Source organism: Durio zibethinus, chromosome 5, assembly GCF_047325235.1.
Source record: "Durio zibethinus cultivar Kanyao isolate XHJ-2024 chromosome 5, ASM4732523v1, whole genome shotgun sequence".
NCBI lineage: Eukaryota > Viridiplantae > Streptophyta > Magnoliopsida > Malvales > Malvaceae > Durio > Durio zibethinus.
In genome coordinates, this window is record NC_143166.1 from 948,737 (window position 1) to 967,652 (window position 18,916).

An 18,916-nucleotide genomic window follows, 5' to 3' on the forward strand; every position below is an offset into this window, starting at 1 on the left:
AATTAAACATAAATAAATATATATATTTTAACATTTATTTATTTATTTTTAAAAATATTTATATTTAGTTTGTGTTAATTAAAAAATTATTTTATTTATTTATATTTATTCGTTTAAATAATAAGTTATTCATGTTTGATTGATGTACTTTTAATAAAATTAAATAAATTTTTTCGTAAATATTTAACGAATATATTTATGAATATATATAAAAAAATATATTCATAAATAATAAATAAATCATAATCAAATAAATTTAAACAAATAAATTTTAAACAAATCCAAATAAATATAAATAAATTTTAAAATTAAATTAAAATAAAAGATAAAAATATATTTTTATTAATATTATTATAAACGAATAACAAATGAATAATAAATAAATAAAATTTAAATAAATTTATTAATAAATATAAATAAATCAAATAAATTTATATTTATATTCAATTTATTTAATAAATAAATATAAAAAAATAAAAATTAAACATATTTATGAATAATTCATTAAAAACTTTATTCGTTTGCGCATTATCTTTCTACGCCCAAAGTCCACGTCAAAGAGAAGTAAAAGGTTGGACTAAAGTGAGGGCGTAATTCCAAAAAGGCATTAGTTGTTGCTCAGCTACTTACTATTTTTAGAAACCTTTTCCTTTTCTATTATTATACAATACAATGTAAAAAAAAAAAAAAAAATCCAAGACAGATTTACGTTGTATTTAAAACTGGATATAATACAATTTGTTTTATTTTAAAATTCCGAAATTCGTGGATGAAAGCGAAATAACGGAAAAAAAAGACAGAAAAATAGTAATAATAATAGAAAAGAAAATCTAAAATACATCATCGTCACCGTTTGTCTTTTACGAGTTTCTGCATAAAAGAATATCAAAATCCACGTCTTCCATTTCCATTGGCGACGAACAATGGCAACCGTTGCCATAGATTCTCTTCTCCAAAACCCCAGGCTATCATTTCGTCCCCAAGCTAAGGTGTTGCTGAAGCCCTCTCGCTCATTCAATTGTTCTAAAAATCGAAACCTTCTCTTCTCTCGGGCCGCTTGCTGCTGTATCTTCAAGCCTCGCCTGAAGATTCATGTCGTCAAAGCCAGCTCCACTGATACAGGTCTTACTGACACCTTTGACGCCTTTTCTTTCGATGACGTCTTATATAAGCAGACTTTTCTCGTCAAGAGAATTGAAAAGGTCTTCTATCTTCAGCTTCATTTATGTAAAAGTATTTTGAAATGCGTTGCTTGATGTGTTTTGCATCTTTGCATATAGCTGGCTTTGGTTTTGCTTCTCTCTCTGTTTTGTTACCTGGAAATAGGAAACTTATTGAATTCGAGTTGATTTCTTTACTCGGATGCTTGGTGGCTGAGAAACTTTCTGGAAGAAAAGATGGATAATTTAAACATTTTCATATTAGTGTTGTAAATTGGGTTGATCAACGAGGCTGAATTCTATACACAATAATAATTTCTGGGGAAATTGTTCTGTTTTCAACTCCAACGGAGCTTACTATTCTGTTTTACTATGAGAAAGGATTTAAAAGTCGCGCTTATGGCGGTTGTGAATGTTTAAAAATTTTTCGCAATTTACCATAAAATGAAGTAAAAGAATAGTTTGATCATAATAATATTTAAAATAATTTATGATATTTTAATCTTAGCATCTCCTTATAGTCGCAATTTTCCATTATATTGCTATTTGCTGATGCAATACACCTTTATTTGTATGAATAACAATTCACACCTCCACTGTGGTGAACAACAGTAAGGAAGGATGGCGCTACCGCTAAATAGCGGCCTTTATATCACGTTGCAGATGCTATATAAATCCATGACTATGGCTATAACTTACAAAAAAAAAAGAACTACTTAAGAATCTGAATAGAAATATGAGGATTAGGTTTCGGTTTGATTAGATGTTTTCTTATTTTCGAATGGTTATTAGTTTCTTTGATTTGGAATGATAAGTGGAGGGAAAATTTTTCATCAGGTTAAATCAATCAAAGGATCAGCGGAATTGGCAGCTCACAGTAGGATGTAGTCTTCCAGGAAAGGGGATTCTTCATCGGGGAGTTTCTTATGTTTTGGTGATAGTGGCAGGTTAGCCTTGATCTTGTGGACATGCTTGTAGATTATGGAATTGAATGTTATTTGCACGCACAAAGATATTATTTTGCTATTGGGGACTTTAGTTATCCAAAAGAAAAGGGCATCGGGGACTTCTTTCTATGTGTACTAAAAAATAATTCATCTTTCAAATCTTGCAGTGAATGGGATCAACCTCCTGAAGACATGAGACCTCCTGGTTCAATTTCCATTAGAGTAAGTATTGACTTCTAATTTTTGTGTAGAAGGCTGCTTTTTCATTTTGAGCACAAACATATGGAGTAAGTGGAATCTTTTCAGGACTATGCGATTGCGACTCCCTTGAAGAAACTGTCTGAAGGGGATATGTTTCATGAACTAAAGATTGATTTAAATCCGAGCAGTGCAATTGCAGCTATACATTTTGTCTTGAAGGTTTGTATTTCCAGAATCCAGCGATTGAGAAGATATGCTAATCATTTAAGACATTAGTCAATCTTGTTGTTAGATTGTGTTTCTTTTCCCCTCTGATTTGCGGATTATATGTTGCTTCAGGATGAAGAAACTGGAGCCTGGTATCAGCGAAGAGGTAGAGATTTTAAGATGCCTCTTGTGGATAACCTTGAGGATGATGGCAATATGGTTGGAGCGAAAAGAGGCTTTGGCATATGGACAGGTTGCAGAAAGTGTTATATTCTGTTTGTTGGATTACTTGCAGCTTTAATGCTATAAATCAGTTCATGTTATTATTTTAAATTCATTGAGGATAGCTTTTTCTGTTTATACCAAATTCTGGTGTGCTAACGCATGCTGGTCACTCCTGAGGCAATATATTGTAGAGTATGAAATTCAATGGTTTTTTATTGATTATTAACTTGCATTAAAGAACGCCAACGCCTTAATTTACTGAAAAAGATTGGATTAATATCAATAAAAATCACTTCATTGTTATTTACTTTCTGTTATTCCTGATTCGGGTTAGTTGTTTGTACAATTTGTTGTGGTTTGCTGTTCATGCAATCATGACTTAAGGTTAGTGTCTAAGAGGTTGAAAGCTGTTTTCTTCCCTAAAACTTCTAAGCTACAATCAGAAATCAATATAGAGAATGAGTCAAATGGCCCACATGCAGATAAGCCATAGTATCCCATCTGAGCCTAGTTTATGGGTTCGGAATATGAAGTGGGTCAGAGAGGGAACAGAATGGACCCTTTTTGCCACCATAGCTTTTCCTATCCTCAATGTTCTTTGTTCAGTGAGATATTGACAAATTTCTTTGTCTTCTCCATATCCTAGGTGCTCTGGGGCAGTTCTCTAATATGCTACTTAAAGCAGAAGCATCACATGCTAATAGTCAAAACAGCAGCGGTGAGTCCAAGGACTCTAAAAATGAGAATAGGCAGCTTGAAGGATTCTATGAGGAGCAGCCTATTGTAAAAGAAGTTTCTATTGGTAACTTAGTGGGTGTTGCTGTTAGGAAGTCTCCTGATTCAACCAAAAATGTTCTGTATTTAGAAACTGATATACCTGGAGATGTTGTAATTCACTGGGGTGTTTGCAGAGATGATGCTAAAACATGGGAAATTCCTGCTTCCCCGTATCCACCTGAAACAGCTGTATTCAAGAACAAGGCTTTACGCACTTTATTGCAGGTGTGAATTGTAATATATTCTCCTGGTGATAACTTAAACATAGACTAAGTTCTTACCGCACATAACTAGTTATATTCTTGCTAACAATTTCTCAAGTAAGCTTATGCATTCTTATTTTGATGTCAGCAAATAGTTTTTACTAGTTTCATGCAGTTGCTTTGTTTTCATTTAATCAAACAAAGAATATAATTGTGTGTGATCTCTTCATTGGATACTTTTATCAGGATGTCTGAAATTAAGGTCTATTTTTTTCCTTTTTTTCTTTTAGATTTAGAAGTTTTATTCTATTATTCATTTATTGTTGTTACTTGGAAATCCTGGTTTTGCAGCCAAAAGGTATAGGAAACGGATCAAGAGCATCATTCACTTTAGATGAAGAGCTTGTTGGATTTCTTTTTGTCCTCAAGCTGGATGATAACACTTGGTTGAAATTTAAAGGAAATGACTTTTACATTCCCCTCTCTGGTGCAAGTAGTGTTCTGGGTCAACATGGAGAATCTGACACTGCAAGTGAAGAAATTTCTAGTAAAGCATATACTGATGTTATCATCGATGAGATACGGAACTTGGTTAGTGGCCTTAACTCTGAAAAGAGTCAGAAGAGCAAAACAAAAGGAAGCACAAGAAAGCATTCTTCAAGAAATTGAAAAGCTAGCTGCTGAAGCCTATAGTATCTTCCGCAGCTCTGTTCCAACCTTTTTAAAGGAAGCAGTTTTGGAAACCGAGGCACCAAAACACGCTGTTAAAATATCCTCTGGAACAGGCACAGGTTTTGAAATATCGTGCCAAGGTTTTAACTGGGAATGTCATAAATCTGGACGATGGTATATGGAACTCAAAGAGAAAGCTTCAGATATATCTTCACTTGGGTTTACTGTGATTTGGCTACCACCACCAACGGAGTCTGTGTCACCTGAAGGGTATATGCCAAAGGATTTGTATAATTTAAATTCCAGGTACATATGACATAGTTTACATAACAAATCTTTTAGGGTTTATAATTTGATGCTTGGACTAGGTCATAGAAGCTTAAACTTGCAAAGAAGAACTTTCCACTTACACATTACATAGTTTACATAACAAATCTTTCAGGGTTTATAATTTGATGCTTGGACTAGGTCATAGAAGCTGAAACTTGCAAAGATGAACTTTCAACTTCTTTTACAAAACAAATCCTTCTTTTTTAAAAAAAAAAATTATAATTGGGCATCTTTGTTCAGGAAAAAAGATGGGACTGTTTGTCTTTTGATGTTTGTTTTATTATGCTTATCTATGGTTGGTTACAAGTATTAGATTTTGGACGTTCTCCTCCACATTTTGTTGTCTACTTAAATTTAAGAGTCTGTCATTATAAAAAGAGACTCTTATTAGTTCAAAGATAGCATGCAAATGCCTCTTGCATATTCAGAATTTTGTTGATAGTTATTTCTTGTATCTGAAAGAAAACACGTGTTACATGCTCCTCAAAAGGCCTAAGGCAAACATCGTGTTTATTTTCTTGATTAATCAGATATGGAACCACTGATGAGCTGAAGGGACTTGTAAAGAGCCTCCATGAAGTCGGTTTGAAAGTTCTTGGTGATGTTTTATTGAATCACCGTTGTGCACACTTTCAAAATCAGAATGGTGTATGGAATGTATTTGGTGGTCGCTTAAATTGGGATGATCGAGCAGTGGTTGGAGATGGTCCCGATTTCCTGGTATTTGTATTTTCTGTGATTCTCAAACTTGAGAAACATAGGCCATTCTTAGAGGCGCATGGGTAGCACAGTTTGAATTCCTCTATTATCATACAACTCAGATGTTGCACAAGAGTATAGCTTATATTTTTCTTATGGAAAATGTCATAATTACTTGTGTCGCAGCATTTCGATTGTATATGCAACAGAGTATTAAGATATAAATAAAAGATTTTGGCACAAAAGGTTGCTCCTACCATGCAAGGAAATATATAATCATTGTAGATACTCATCTATATCTGGTTAAGTTGGAGTCAATTTATTTTTGTTTGGGTATTATTATATTATAAGATATTATATTATTTTATTATTATAGTATAATATATTATATGATATAGTGTATTATATTATAACCATTATTACTATTTTTATTTTATTATATTATTATCATTATTATTATACTTTACTATTATTATTATTATTATAATTATTATTATTATTTTTCCTTTTCCTTTCTCTTTGACCTATAATCCAAGAAACTAAAATTCAAAGATTCAATGCAGTGAAAAGGCTTTAATTTATAATCAAAGAGATTTTTCAATCAATCCAAAAAATTAACAATGAAGTTAAACATATGTTGAGATTTAAGTAGAATTAAATCTCAAGATTTAAGTTTAAATTGATTCTGTCCGTTTCTTAAATTTGTTTTAAGACTACTTCTAAATTGACTAGCATTATAGAAGAAAAGATAATGGTGGATTTTAAGAAAAAACGATTGATCTAAAATTTTTTCTGGCATTAAAGAATATTTTGGGATTTTGAATTTTTGTTGGGTTCAATTTGAAGTTTCTAAGTTAAGATTTGGGGTTTTGGAAGTTGGTTTAGGATTTTGAAGATTTTCTTAAGAAATCGGAGAAATTTGGGAAAATTTGGGTTTTTTTTTGGAAATTTTTAGGTTTTTTGGGTTTTTTGGGATGAACATGAATTTTTTGTAAGGTTAGTAACGGGTCAAGTCGGGTTGGGTTTTTGTTCGCTCCAAACCCGACTCGATTTCATAATAAAAAAATCTGAATTCGATCTTACTCGAAATTAATAAAATATTATTTTTTAAAATATAAAATATTATTTTTTAAATATAAATTTATAATTATATATAAATAAAAATTAAAAAATAAATTTAAATATAATATTATGTCGGGTTGGGTCGGATTTGCCTAAAACTCGAACCCGACCCGAATCCAATTTTTTCTTAATAATACATAACCCGACCTGATCTGAAACTCGAATTTCAAAAAAAAAAAAATCAATCCTATGTGATCGGGTCGGGTTGAAATCCGTCGGGCTCTTGATTGGGCTGTCAACCCTAATTTTTAGATTAATTTTTCAATGACCAATTAAATTTTTCGACCACATTTCAACCAATTTTTAAAAAACGGTGGGTTTTTCAATTTCTGATTAAATTTCTTGGCGAATTTTCTAGAAATCAGTGGAGTTCTCAATTTTTGATTGATGTTTCCAATAGGATTTTTGGGGAATTCTAGAGAGAAGGCAAAAAATCCTAAGGCTAAAGAAAGAGGTAACTAAGCTTCTGATGTTGAAATGCTGAACTTGACTTATATGACAACTAGAACAACATCGTTTTGGAAAATCTAATTACGTGGGTGATATGATGAAGATTCGTGTGTTAACCCACATCCTGATCCAATCGCAAGATTTTTTTTATTTATTTTCATATTTTAAGTTTTGTTTTATTTTCAATTTTTTTTCGTTTTATTTTATTGGTTTTATTTATTTATTTTATTTAGTAATTCAATCTTTATTAAATAAAAAATATTTTTTCTTTTTGGAAAAATGCAAAAAAAAACTATTTAATAATTCAATCTTTATTAAATAAAAAAAGTCTTTTTTTCTGGAAAAATGCCAAAAAAAATCTTTTCCAATAAATTTTCAAAATAAAAAACAAAAAAAAAAAGATCTTTATAAGTTTTCAAAAAATATTTATAAAAATAAAAAAATTCTTTTAGTAAAAAATTTTTTTTTTTCCAAATAAACATCTTTACAAAATAGATTCATGAAGCTACCAAACTATTGAGAATTTTTATGGATCTAATTTTTAAAATAAAATCCACCAAACTATTGAAAAATTCTGAAAAATTATTTTTTTTTCAAAAAAAAAATGATGAGAGAAAAATAAAAGATAATTTTATCTTTTAAATTATTGTGGATTGCTTTAAATTAAGTCTTACTAAATTATTAGGAAACTTAATGAAATTCTCAAAAATTTTTACAAGTGTTTTTACAATAAAATCTCTCTAAAATATTAGATGATCTACTTCAAAGTAAGTTCTATCAAATTATTAGGAGATTTTACTTATTCTTTTGAAATAAAATAAATTAATAAATTCGATGAGAGAACCTCTTCAAAGTAGGACATTAGTCTCCATGAATACTCTTAAGGTGAGAGAATTATCTTAAATTCTTACTAAACAATTGAAATAGTTTTAAGATTAATTTTTAATATTAAATATTTTAGTAAAACATAAATATTTTTTAAGGTTTGAATAATTTGGAATCAAACTAGTACTATTATTGGGATGGGTTTCATTTCATGGAACCGATTTTGAATTTAACTTCTTTTCTTTGATCCATGATATGAAATGAGTCAATAAAGCATGGCATAAATGAAATTCCTAAAATAATAAATAAAACAGGAGATAAGTGTGCAATATGTGACTACACTAAGGCAAGATCTTATTAAATAAAAGAACTACTTTTTTTCTCTTTGAACAGTAACAGTAAAAAGGGAAGGAAATAAAAACAAACAAATACAAAAAAAAAAAGTTGGTTTTTATAATCTTCTCCATACTTAATCGTACTCTCGAACTTAAATTCTGGTTTCGAATATCAAAATTTACTATTTAAAGATATTTAAGTCAATTTTGAGATTCCTTTTTAGATATAATAAATTCAATCGGATGATCAATCACAGCTAAACAAAAAAAATCGATGGCGACTCCTCTAATCCATATCTAATAATAGATTCAAGGATCTATACGTTATGACAATCAAACATATGAGTTATTTGGTATTACTTGGATTCATTTTTTTTTTTTTTTGTTCTAGCAGAAAGATCAGTTGCAAGACCAAGTTAGCAACTGTAACCATGTCCCACTGCGACGATTACTGAACTAGACTACTAGCAATACTAATGGCGTTAACTTTGTAGAATGAATAAATTTAGTTTATGATTTATCATCTCGGTTACATTTTATGCGTGCTGAGATAGATTTGTTGCCATTTGATTCTGGGATCCATGCGCACAACAGAATTATCTGGATGAAGAAATGAAGTTTAAATGTTGCATAATTGGCATGCTTAGGATGTATGCATCCGAACTTGTTGGTTCAGGTGGTAGCTGAGCATCCGGATCCTATATATCTTACCTATAATTTTGATTGTGATAGGGCAAAACTTGTTCAGTTTGTTTCATGCCTGTATTTATGCATGTTCTCCAGATTTTTGTTAGACCTGAAGAATATTGTTTATTTTGTGCTTAATATTGTGCGATCTTCTGATTGAACTCTATGCATCTGCACTATTGGCGTTCTGGAATGTATCAACTTCTTGTTTCTGTCATACAGGGCAGGGGCAACAAAAGTAGCGGAGATAATTTCCATGCCGCTCCAAACATTGATCATTCACAAGAGTTTGTGAGGAAGGATCTCAAAGAATGGCTATGCTGGCTGAGGTTGAAACTTGAATTTCATTTCCTTCCACCATCTAACATGCATGAAAGGATTACAAAAGCATGTGTTTTCTTAGTGTGTGATCATGTTTTTGCTTTTTTTTCTTTCCCTGAAAAAAGTTCTCTGACAGACCCGGATGGATATACCCACTGACTATTCTGAAATTGGTTTGGAACTACTGCAAAAGTCACCTTACTTTGTGTCAAAATCTTGCTTCAATCCCACTAAATTGAGAATACAAACTATACAGTTATTGTGAAATATTTATATAGTAGACAGGTTCAACCAAAAATAACGATTATTTGTATATTGATTTCGATTACTTGTACATCTTTTTCAGAAACTATTGATTGAACCTATGAATATTTTCATACTTGATTGTTTATATTGTTTTAGATGTTGGCAATAGGATGAATACGTAACTGAGCTAGAAACACAGTTGTAAGTGTAGTTTGAGATATTTGATTGTCTCAATTGTTTAAGCTGGTTCAAAATCTAATGGATTGCTGGATATGTAAGATCTTACCCTCATCCTATTCTGCTGCAGTTATATTTCAATCGCCATTTCCTTGGCTTTTCTGTGGAGATTTGCTTTGAAATGTCCCATATTTTACATTGCAACTATTTTAACTTTTGTTTTCTTTGTTTCTTGAACTTTCTGACAATTGCATTGGTAGTAATTTTTATTCCATGGAAGCTGAGCTGAATATAGCTTTTATAGTCAGGAATTAGTGAACGAGTTTTCTTGTGTTTCTTTCAAGCACATTTTCTTACCTCATCATGATCTGTTCAGCTTTGTATATGTGCTTCTACATGATGTGAGAGATTAACTTCCTATTAATTTCTCCAGAATATATACTTCAACTGCAATAGTTTGTTGATGAACATTTTGCTGGCATTTTGTGACATGTAGAGAAGAAATTGGTTATGATGGTTGGAGGCTGGATTTTGTTAGAGGATTTTGGGGTGGTTATGTTAAGGATTACTTGGATGCTAGTGAACCTTACTTTGCTGTGGGTGAGTACTGGGATTCTCTCAGCTACACATATGGTGAAATGGACCACAATCAAGATGCTCACCGACAGAGAATTATTGACTGGATCAATGCTACCAATGGAATTGCTGGTGCATTTGATGTCACAACCAAGGGGATTCTTCATGCAGTAAGCATTCATCAAAGTTTCTCCCGTTAAGTGTTTTCATGAACACAGTTTTAAAGAATTTTATTCAATTTTTGTATTTGTTGTTTCCCTCTCTCTGCCCACAAATTGAGAACCGGTGTGTTTCTTGGTATATTTCACCAAGCTTTTGAGGCATCATTTAAACATTTAAGAGGTTGAAAAACTTACAGAGAAATGATTTGTTCTTAAACTGGCCCTTGCACTTGGTCCTCCGTTGACATTATTTCTATTAATTTCTTTTCTATAGTAGTAAGGCACATGATATATTTACAATATAATAATTATTTCACTTAGGCTCTGGAAAGATGTGAATATTGGAGATTATTGGATCAGAAAGGGAAGCCTCCTGGGGTTATTGGATGGTGGCCATCTCGTGCTGTTACCTTTATAGAAAATCATGACACTGGTTCTACACAGGTTTGAATATCACTTGAGTCTTTCACTCTGTCACTTTTTCATTTTTTTCTAAACTGAAGTAATCGAAAGAAACAATAATGCTTGCCAAATCAAGCATTTGTTAAAACAAAACTTTCATGAAAACTGAGGCTTGATGATGTTGTTGGAGTTCTGTCTTCTCTTCGTCTTCATCTTTCTCATCTACGAGAATTAATTATTTTTTTCTATGTTTCAGTTAAAACTTTACTAATTCTAAACATTTTATTGAAGAAGAGAGCAGTATTCACATATATAAACATGATGTTTCAGGAGACATTCCTAGGAATTTCTTAATATGTAGTCCTAGATGATTCTTCTTGACAAATCTGTATTACAAGTATTAAATAAAGCTGTTGCTGTTTTAATGCTTTAAGCAAGTTATTATTTCTTTATACTTTGAAGTTAACTTATTATTAAGTCAGGCTGAGAAAGTATTAGACCTTAATAGATGGTTGATGCCAAATATAATGGTGTCATATATATCCTGTGTAATTTTTTCATTGGAGGAGAAAGAAGGCAGGTTCATTATCCCTCTAAGTATAACTAGTTTTTTAGAGTAGCCCAAACTTCAAGGATAGAAAAAGATTCCTGTTTAGACCTTGCTATAATGCTACTTCCTGGTTTGTTGAACTTATTTTTTATTTAATTATCCTTTAATCCTTTTTCGCACTACTCCTGAAGGGTCATTGGAGGTTTCCAGATGGAAAGGAAATGCAAGGGTATGCTTATATCTTGACGCACCCAGGAACACCGGCTGTGCTCTATGATCACATTTTCTCCCATTGTCGATCTGACATTGCTGCTCTTATATCTCTCAGAAACAGAAACAAAATCCATTGCCGGAGTGCAGTAAGTATAAAAAAATCTTCTTCATATGTATGTGGAAAGCTTTTCCAAACAATTTTCTGTTCTTTTATGCTTGAGAACTAAGGCAATTTGTCAGGCATCTACTCTATGAAGAGAAAATTTTGGGTTAAGTAAATATCAACATTATTAAGTAGATTTCCAATATACGGAATGTGAAAAATTGGAAAGCGTTGCCTGGACTGATCCCAGTGCATCTACCTTGCCTATATGGATTACTTTTAACTGTTCAGGAACAAAGCGAAGGAGAATATATGAATCTAAATTGGTTACTGCTTTCTAATTTATCTCCACCATAAATATGCTGCCTGACTGCTCTTCATCTGAACTTTTAAAAAGAGTTTAGGTAGTTTTTTTGTTGGCAAATCACTAATCAGGTTAAAAATTGACAAGCAGATTATGAAAAAGAAACTATTGACTTCATATATTGAATTGTATATGGTCGGTTAAAATTGTCAAGGCAGAGAGGGATGTATATGCAGCCATCACCGATGAAAAAGTTGCAATGAAGATTGGACCAGGTTATTATGAGCCACCAAGTGGACCCGAAAGATGGTCCTCAGTCCTTGAGGGGAGGGATTACAAGGTCTGGGAAGCATCATAATGTAATTCATGGTTATTATTTATGTTGCCAAGTGTATATATCCTATTGGAATGCCCAGCATGAAGCTGTCATTCTATCTTAAATCAAGTTGAAGAATTTTCTTGCCATTTGTATTATTTTTTACCCGAATACATGGGATACTTGACTAAGGCCAGGGCTACACCTGGTGACTACTGGAGCCAGTTAGCTGATGTCCAAGTGGGAAATATGGTATCCGACCTGGGAAGGAGATGTACCCTTATATGCTATAGTTTATATTATAATGCCTTACTAGTCTTGAAAATAATGGTGGAAGGGCAATTTCTTACCTTCTGCCAAATCTGTAATATTTTGCAAGAAATAATTGTCTTGCAAATTGGATGTACTATTATAAATTTGTTATGAAATAAAAAATTCAATTTATTCCTTTCTAAATTCTAGTTGCCTTACGTTCCAGCTATCCTGTCTTTTGATAGCCTGGTTTCCATTATTCAATCCTCATTTGAAAATAATCAAACACAAACATGGATGTGATGCAATTTTCTACTACAATGCACTCATGAAGATGCAAAAACATGTGATTAGAACACTTCGGTCTATCACTTTCCTACCAAGAGAGTTGAAATTTGAGAAACCTAGCTTATTGGTGTAATTAATTTGGTTAGACACAAAATAAATACTGATTTCCATAATGAAAGTTGAAAAAATTATTGATAATGGAGCAAATGATGAAACATGCAAACAGGTTCATCGAGTCACTCTATCTTCTGTGAAGTACAGAGTATTAGACTAGTCAAAAATGTCAAAGAAATTTGTGCTTCCTCTAACACAAACATTGAGCTACTTCTTTTTAATACTTTCCATCCAATATGGTTTCATTTTTATCAAATAGAGGGACTAAGGGAGTGAGATCTTAATGATGAATTTTTCAACAACGTTAATAGTAACTGAAAATCCCAATGTCTTCCGATAACCGCCGTATATATTGCATTGGTTTGAAAGTATAGAAATATATATAGAAATATGCATGCGAATTCACCTCAAATTTCGGTAGACTCTAACCGTTTACAAAGAATTGAAATCCTAGCGGTTCTCCTTCTTTCCCGTCGCAGGAAAAATTCTTTATCTTATTTTAGGATTTCTCTTGTTGTATTTAAACAAACCCTATAATATTTCTAATTTGATTTCCTCTTCCGAAAAGGCCAAGCGAAGATCGCTTGTTGTGTAAGTTCAACCTGTTGGCACAGGTTGTCCCCGGTCTTGGTCCTGTATGCAATCAACAAATTGTTTGCAGGAACTCGGCCTTGAGACTTTCTTTTTCTTTTGCCAACAGATTGAACCAGAAAGCTGAAATCCAAAACCTGGAGCACAAAGGGCTAAACATGGCTGCGAGCAATAGAAGTTTTAGCTTATTTTTCTTTTTCTTGTTCTTTGTTGACATAATCCCAACCCTGCAAGCTCACATAGCTGAATATGATGATTATTGGAAGCAACGTGAAGTGGAAGCTAAAGAACATATCGAGAAGGCATATAACCCCAATCCTGAGGTAGTCACCCAGCATTTCAACCACCATGTTGCCAGGTATAAGACTAAGAGTTTGAGATTTTAGATGCCATTTTTCAAGTAATGATGTTTTTTGGATTGTTTTTTTTTTTTAAGTTGACATGGCTTACTTGTTTTTATGTTGCATGAAGGACCTTGATGGGGTTTAATAGCACAAGACGGCACTTGAGGGGAATGAGGAAAGGCGGTCCCTGCCAGGCAACCAACCCCATTGATCAATGCTGGCGCTGTGATCCTAACTGGGCAAGAAACAGGAGGAGACTCGCTGATTGCGCCCTTGGATTTGGCCGTGGTACTACTGGTGGAAAGAACGGAAGGTTTTACGTGGTGACAGATCCTTCAGATGATGATTTGCTTAATCCTAAACCTGGAACTCTACGTCATGCTGTGATCCAAAAGCGGCCTCTCTGGATCGTCTTCGCAAGAAGTATGATTATCAAGCTCAAGCAGGAGCTCATTATGACAAGCAACAAAACCATCGATGCTAGGGGAGCCAATGTGCATGTGGCTTATGGGGCTGGTTTTACTATCCAGTTTGTGAGGAACATCATTATCCATGGCCTCCATATTCACGACATTGTTCCGGGCAGCGGCGGCTTGATCAGGGATGCCGAAGACCACTACGGATTGAGGACAAGGAGCGATGGTGATGGGATTTCTGTTTTCGGGGCAACCAACATTTGGCTTGACCATCTTTCCATGTATAATTGCTATGATGGTATCATTGATGCCATTCAGGCTTCAACTGCCATAACTATCTCCAACTGCCATTTCACTAACCACAATGAGGTAATCAAAAGTTTAATATTAAAATCCCAGGAAATTAAAAACTTCTTACTATTGATTCTCGGAAGAAGTTGAACAAGCTCGGATGACAAATAATTTCACCTGATCTGGTAATGCAGGTGATGTTGTTTGGGGCAAGTGACAGCTACTCTGAGGATCAGAAGATGCAGATCACTGTTGCTTTCACCCACTTCGGTAAAGGATTGGTACAAAGGATGCCAAGGTGCCGATGGGGGTTTATCCATGTGGTCAACAATGACTATACTCATTGGCTCATGTATGCCATTGGAGGTAGCAGCCACCCCACCATCATCAGCCAGGGCAACCGATTTGTTGCTCCACCAAACATGGCAGCTAAGGAGGTAGCCAGTCACATTTCCATTAGTTAATTTTACTAGTTAGAAATAAAATGATCATCTATTATTTCTTGCTAAAGAAATATTCATGAATGGTAAATATTGGTGAAGGTAACCAAGAGGGATTATGCACCACCGCAAGTATGGAAGTCGTGGAATTGGAGATCAGAGGGTGACGTGATGGTGAATGGGGCAATTTTCACTCAATCTGGAGATCCAAATGCCAGCAAGAAATACGCAGGCAACACTATGCTGTCAGCTAAGCCTGGTTATATGGTGCCTATACTCACAAAACATTCTGGATCACTTGACTGCATCCGGGGCCGGCCTTGCTAATACTTATGCCTACTCTAATCATTGCACTAGAGGAAACACATGGAGCGGAAGTGGTGAATGGGAATTGTTCTTGTATTCCATTTTTCTTCCTTGTATTCAGTTTGAATCTTGGGCAAGAGGGAAGAAGAGGAAAATTTTTGAATGGGGGCTTGTTGCAAGGGAAGAACATTTCAAAATCACATGTTTCTATTGCCTACGATGAATGAATTTTGTTTTTCTTTCTTGTTTTTCTCCTATGAATTATAAATTAATATGATCAGCTTTTGCATCTTAACGACAAAGATTTCTATACTCGATGTATAGAAATACTCCGTCTTATACATATTGAATACTACTATAAAAAAAATTACAAATGTTTATATATATTTAATAATATAAAAAACATTTAATTTAGATGAAAAGTCCAAAAAAAAAAAAAGAGTTTGATTGCAAATGCAGGAAGTGTACGTAAAAGAAAGAATTATAGTGGTATGTATAGATTTAATTAGATGAATACCACAATTACCCATACACAATTGTTAACAAAATCATGGCTATAAGTTCTAACTTCTAAGACTAAAAAGTCATTGATATGTCAATAATGAGAGAATATTATAGGTTCTCTTCTTCTTTATTGTAAAAATCGCCCTCAACCTCAAGAGCTCCGTGGTGGACTCAAACTCCATTTTTGCCCCCACACAGAAACTTGTCAGAATCTTCAATTGGAATCTGAAAATGTAAACAAAACAAGCAGTAGATGATTAATGAATTTTTTTTTTCCTCGATGGAAAATCCTAAGCACAACCGGACATAAAACAATAATTCCCAAACATACCATTTTGTTACTATATAATTTTCACAGAAAACAAGTTTCCTGTTTGACATAATTCATCCCAGGTGACAAAAACTTGCATTTTCTTATCAAGAGTATGCCAAATTTGATTTTGTAATAGAAGACATGTCAGCTTTGCTCCCCCCACTCCCAAAGCTTACACCTCCCATTGTTTTCTCCCACTCTGTCTATCTACAATGTTCAAACAGCAGTTCAATAAACACGGTTCCATTGTTAAAAAATGGAACTCGATAGTTAATTGAAGTGAAAAAAAAAATGAGGGGAGAGAGTATAAGAGCTATTACTTCGTGAAATAATATATTCACTATCTAGTTTTAAACATTATTAACAAGGTAAAACTCTATCCCACTCAGGAAATGGATTAAGAAGGGATTAAATAAATATGTCAAAGTCGTCTGGATCCTTGTAATTACTGGGGAACATGGTCGAGTCAGTTGTAGATTATGGAAGATGGATTATACGCCGAGGCCTTCGTCACAGTCCTGACACTGTAGTTCCTTCTTGGCTGGATATACCAGAGTATAGACACTTCAATTTGTTCTGAAAATTATTGTTTTGTTCTGAATGTTGTTATGAGCATCGAAAGGTTTTGTCCTAAACATATGAGACAATTTCAACAGCTAAAAGCCAGAATATGTAAAAGACCAAGTTGCGGCACCTATATATCTAAACACTAGTTTTCAGTTTCTCATTGTCCGGCAACCAAATCAATTATCTATAGCTCCTTGATAGTGAGATCAGAATTACGGAAATGGTCACCGAAAAATCTGAATTAAGCCGTGGGAGGAGACGTCGTTTGCGCATGGCAGAAAGTGACACTATTGAGACTAAGTGTACTAAGAGACGCCGAAGAGATACCTCCACTGGTGCACTAGGCTGCAACAATAAACAAGAAGAACAACAGCAGCAACAATTACAAGGTGATCAACCTATTGCCACTACAGTGAAGAGAAGTTCAAGATTCCGGGGTGTCAGCAGGTTTTACATGCTCTTTTCTCTTGGTTTTGCTGTTAATTATGCTTTCACAATCAACTCAACATGACGGCCCACTATTCCCTGCTGCAACAGACATCGATGGACTGGGAGGTTCGAAGCTCACTTGTGGGATAAAAGTTCCTGGAATCCAACACAAAGGAAGAAGGGAAAACAAGGTATGCTACTAATATAAACCGATTTCTTAACATGCGCAAGTTTTTGCAATTTTATTTGTTATGCTGTATTTGCTAATAGCATCTTGATTGTTCAATTTGTCATCTGGTTGTACCTTGGACGAAATTGATGGATAGAGCAGTTTATCTTGGTGAGTACTTAAATTGATGAAAACCATTTTTGCTCTGAAGAAAAAAAAATTAGTGGAAAACTCACTGTCTCTTGAGGTTGCTATGCTATCAGGAGCTTATGATGAAGAAGAATCTGCGGCTAGAGCCTACGATTTGGCTGCTATCAAGTACTGGGGAACATCTACTTTCACTAATTTTCCGGTACAATTACTCCGTGCTGATGTTAGAGTCCTCTTCAATTCTTGGGTGGCATGAAATCTTATATCTGGTCAAATGCATATATGATATATTTTCCAGGTATCTGATTATGAGAAGGAAATTGAGATAATAAAAAGTGTAACAAAGGAGGAATATTTACCCTCTTTAAGAAGGTGATTTCCCAAGATGTGGTTGTTTCTTATTTCAAAATTTGTGATGTAATGGAAATTTGATTTTTTTTTTTTTAATCTTGGTTTATAGGAGAAGCAGCGGTTTCTCAAGGGGTGTTTCCAGGTTTAGAGGAGTTGCAAGGTAAGCAGAAAAGAGATAGAGTCTTGTCATATGTCAATGTTGAAAATAAGGAAACAGTTCATATTAAGAACTTTTACTAAATGCATTGCAGGCATCATCACAATGGGAGATGGGAGGCAAGAATAGGGAGGGTGTTTGGAAACAAATATCTTTATCTTGGCACATACAGTGAGTTTTTACTTTCATGCTTTCAATTTGTTCTTACTTGCTTCTTGCCCCATAATTGAACTAAAAAACTAGTTGATCTGATTCTGATTAAGGTTAGAGAGAACTGCAAATTGATACTTTTTTTTGCATCTTATTGTAGGTACACAAGAGGAGGCTGCTCATGCTTATGATATTGCAGCAATTGAGTATAGAGGGATCAATGCAGTTACCAACTTTGACCTAAGCACATACATCAGATGGCTAAAACCTAGAGCCAATCGTGCCCTCGCTTCTGAAGAACTTAAAACAACCAAGACAACATCTTCTAACCTTTTTCCAACTGACCAGACAAATGACTTACCTCTCTTCAGCTCCAATCCTTTCACAGTAGAAGCATTAGACAGCCCAAAGGAACAAGATATTTTGCTAAAGAAGGCCCCTGGTAGTCCTTGCGCCAAGTCATCGCCCCCAACAGCACTTAGCCTGCTGCTTAGGTCTTCAATGTTTAACAAACTAGTAGAGCAGAACTTGAATGCAAACTATGATGAAATTGAAGAGAACGACACAAAGGAGCTGAATGAGATAGCTGATAACAATGGAGCGGGAGAAATGTTCTATAATGAAATTGATCACGTCCCTTTTATGTGCTCCTCCAGCAGAGGAATCTTGCCTGGTTTAGAATCAGAAGAAAATAACTTGCCATTATATAACAAAACAGGGCAGTCCCTGTGGAATGGTGCCTTAAACCTACCTTCTTTACATTAAATAACAACCGCCATTGTTTTCAAAATCCTTTTGTTTTGTATCATAAATTGTACTCATGTATATGGAATGCAAAGATAAATGGTATCATCACCAAGGAACGAAAGAATTGA

At 33.8% G+C, this 18,916-nt stretch overlaps 2 protein-coding genes and 1 pseudogene across 3 annotated transcripts; all 3 read left to right on the forward strand.

Moving 5' to 3' along the window:
• The first annotated feature begins 829 nt into the window (after positions 1 to 829).
• LOC111282304 (alpha-amylase 3, chloroplastic-like) lies at positions 830 to 12,414 on the forward strand (annotated as a pseudogene). The gene is made up of 15 exons (XR_016342446.1): positions 830 to 1,247; positions 1,514 to 1,574; positions 1,669 to 1,761; positions 1,976 to 2,107; positions 2,275 to 2,329; positions 2,414 to 2,527; positions 2,648 to 2,768; positions 3,387 to 3,742; positions 4,072 to 4,698; positions 5,253 to 5,442; positions 9,063 to 9,169; positions 10,081 to 10,330; positions 10,643 to 10,765; positions 11,465 to 11,629; positions 12,090 to 12,414. The product of XR_016342446.1 is annotated as an alpha-amylase 3, chloroplastic-like (transcript).
• A 998-nt stretch (positions 12,415 to 13,412) lies between these two features.
• Positions 13,413 to 15,492, forward strand: LOC111282452 (putative pectate lyase P59). Its single transcript, XM_022870534.2, has 4 exons — positions 13,413 to 13,812; positions 13,926 to 14,583; positions 14,700 to 14,942; positions 15,048 to 15,492. Exons 1-4 carry the CDS (start codon positions 13,613 to 13,615, stop codon positions 15,270 to 15,272), a joined length of 1,326 nt encoding a protein of 441 aa, XP_022726269.1. The 5' UTR covers positions 13,413 to 13,612; the 3' UTR covers positions 15,273 to 15,492.
• Positions 15,493 to 16,579: 1,087 nt separating this feature from the next.
• Positions 16,580 to 18,806, forward strand: LOC111282742 (AP2-like ethylene-responsive transcription factor At2g41710). The gene is made up of 8 exons (XM_022870981.2): positions 16,580 to 17,082; positions 17,173 to 17,255; positions 17,396 to 17,404; positions 17,497 to 17,585; positions 17,682 to 17,755; positions 17,844 to 17,894; positions 17,986 to 18,062; positions 18,202 to 18,806. The coding sequence occupies exons 1-8, from the start codon at positions 16,856 to 16,858 to the stop codon at positions 18,804 to 18,806; spliced, it is 1,215 nt and encodes a 404-aa protein (XP_022726716.2). The 5' UTR covers positions 16,580 to 16,855.
• The last annotated feature ends 110 nt before the right edge of the window (positions 18,807 to 18,916 follow it).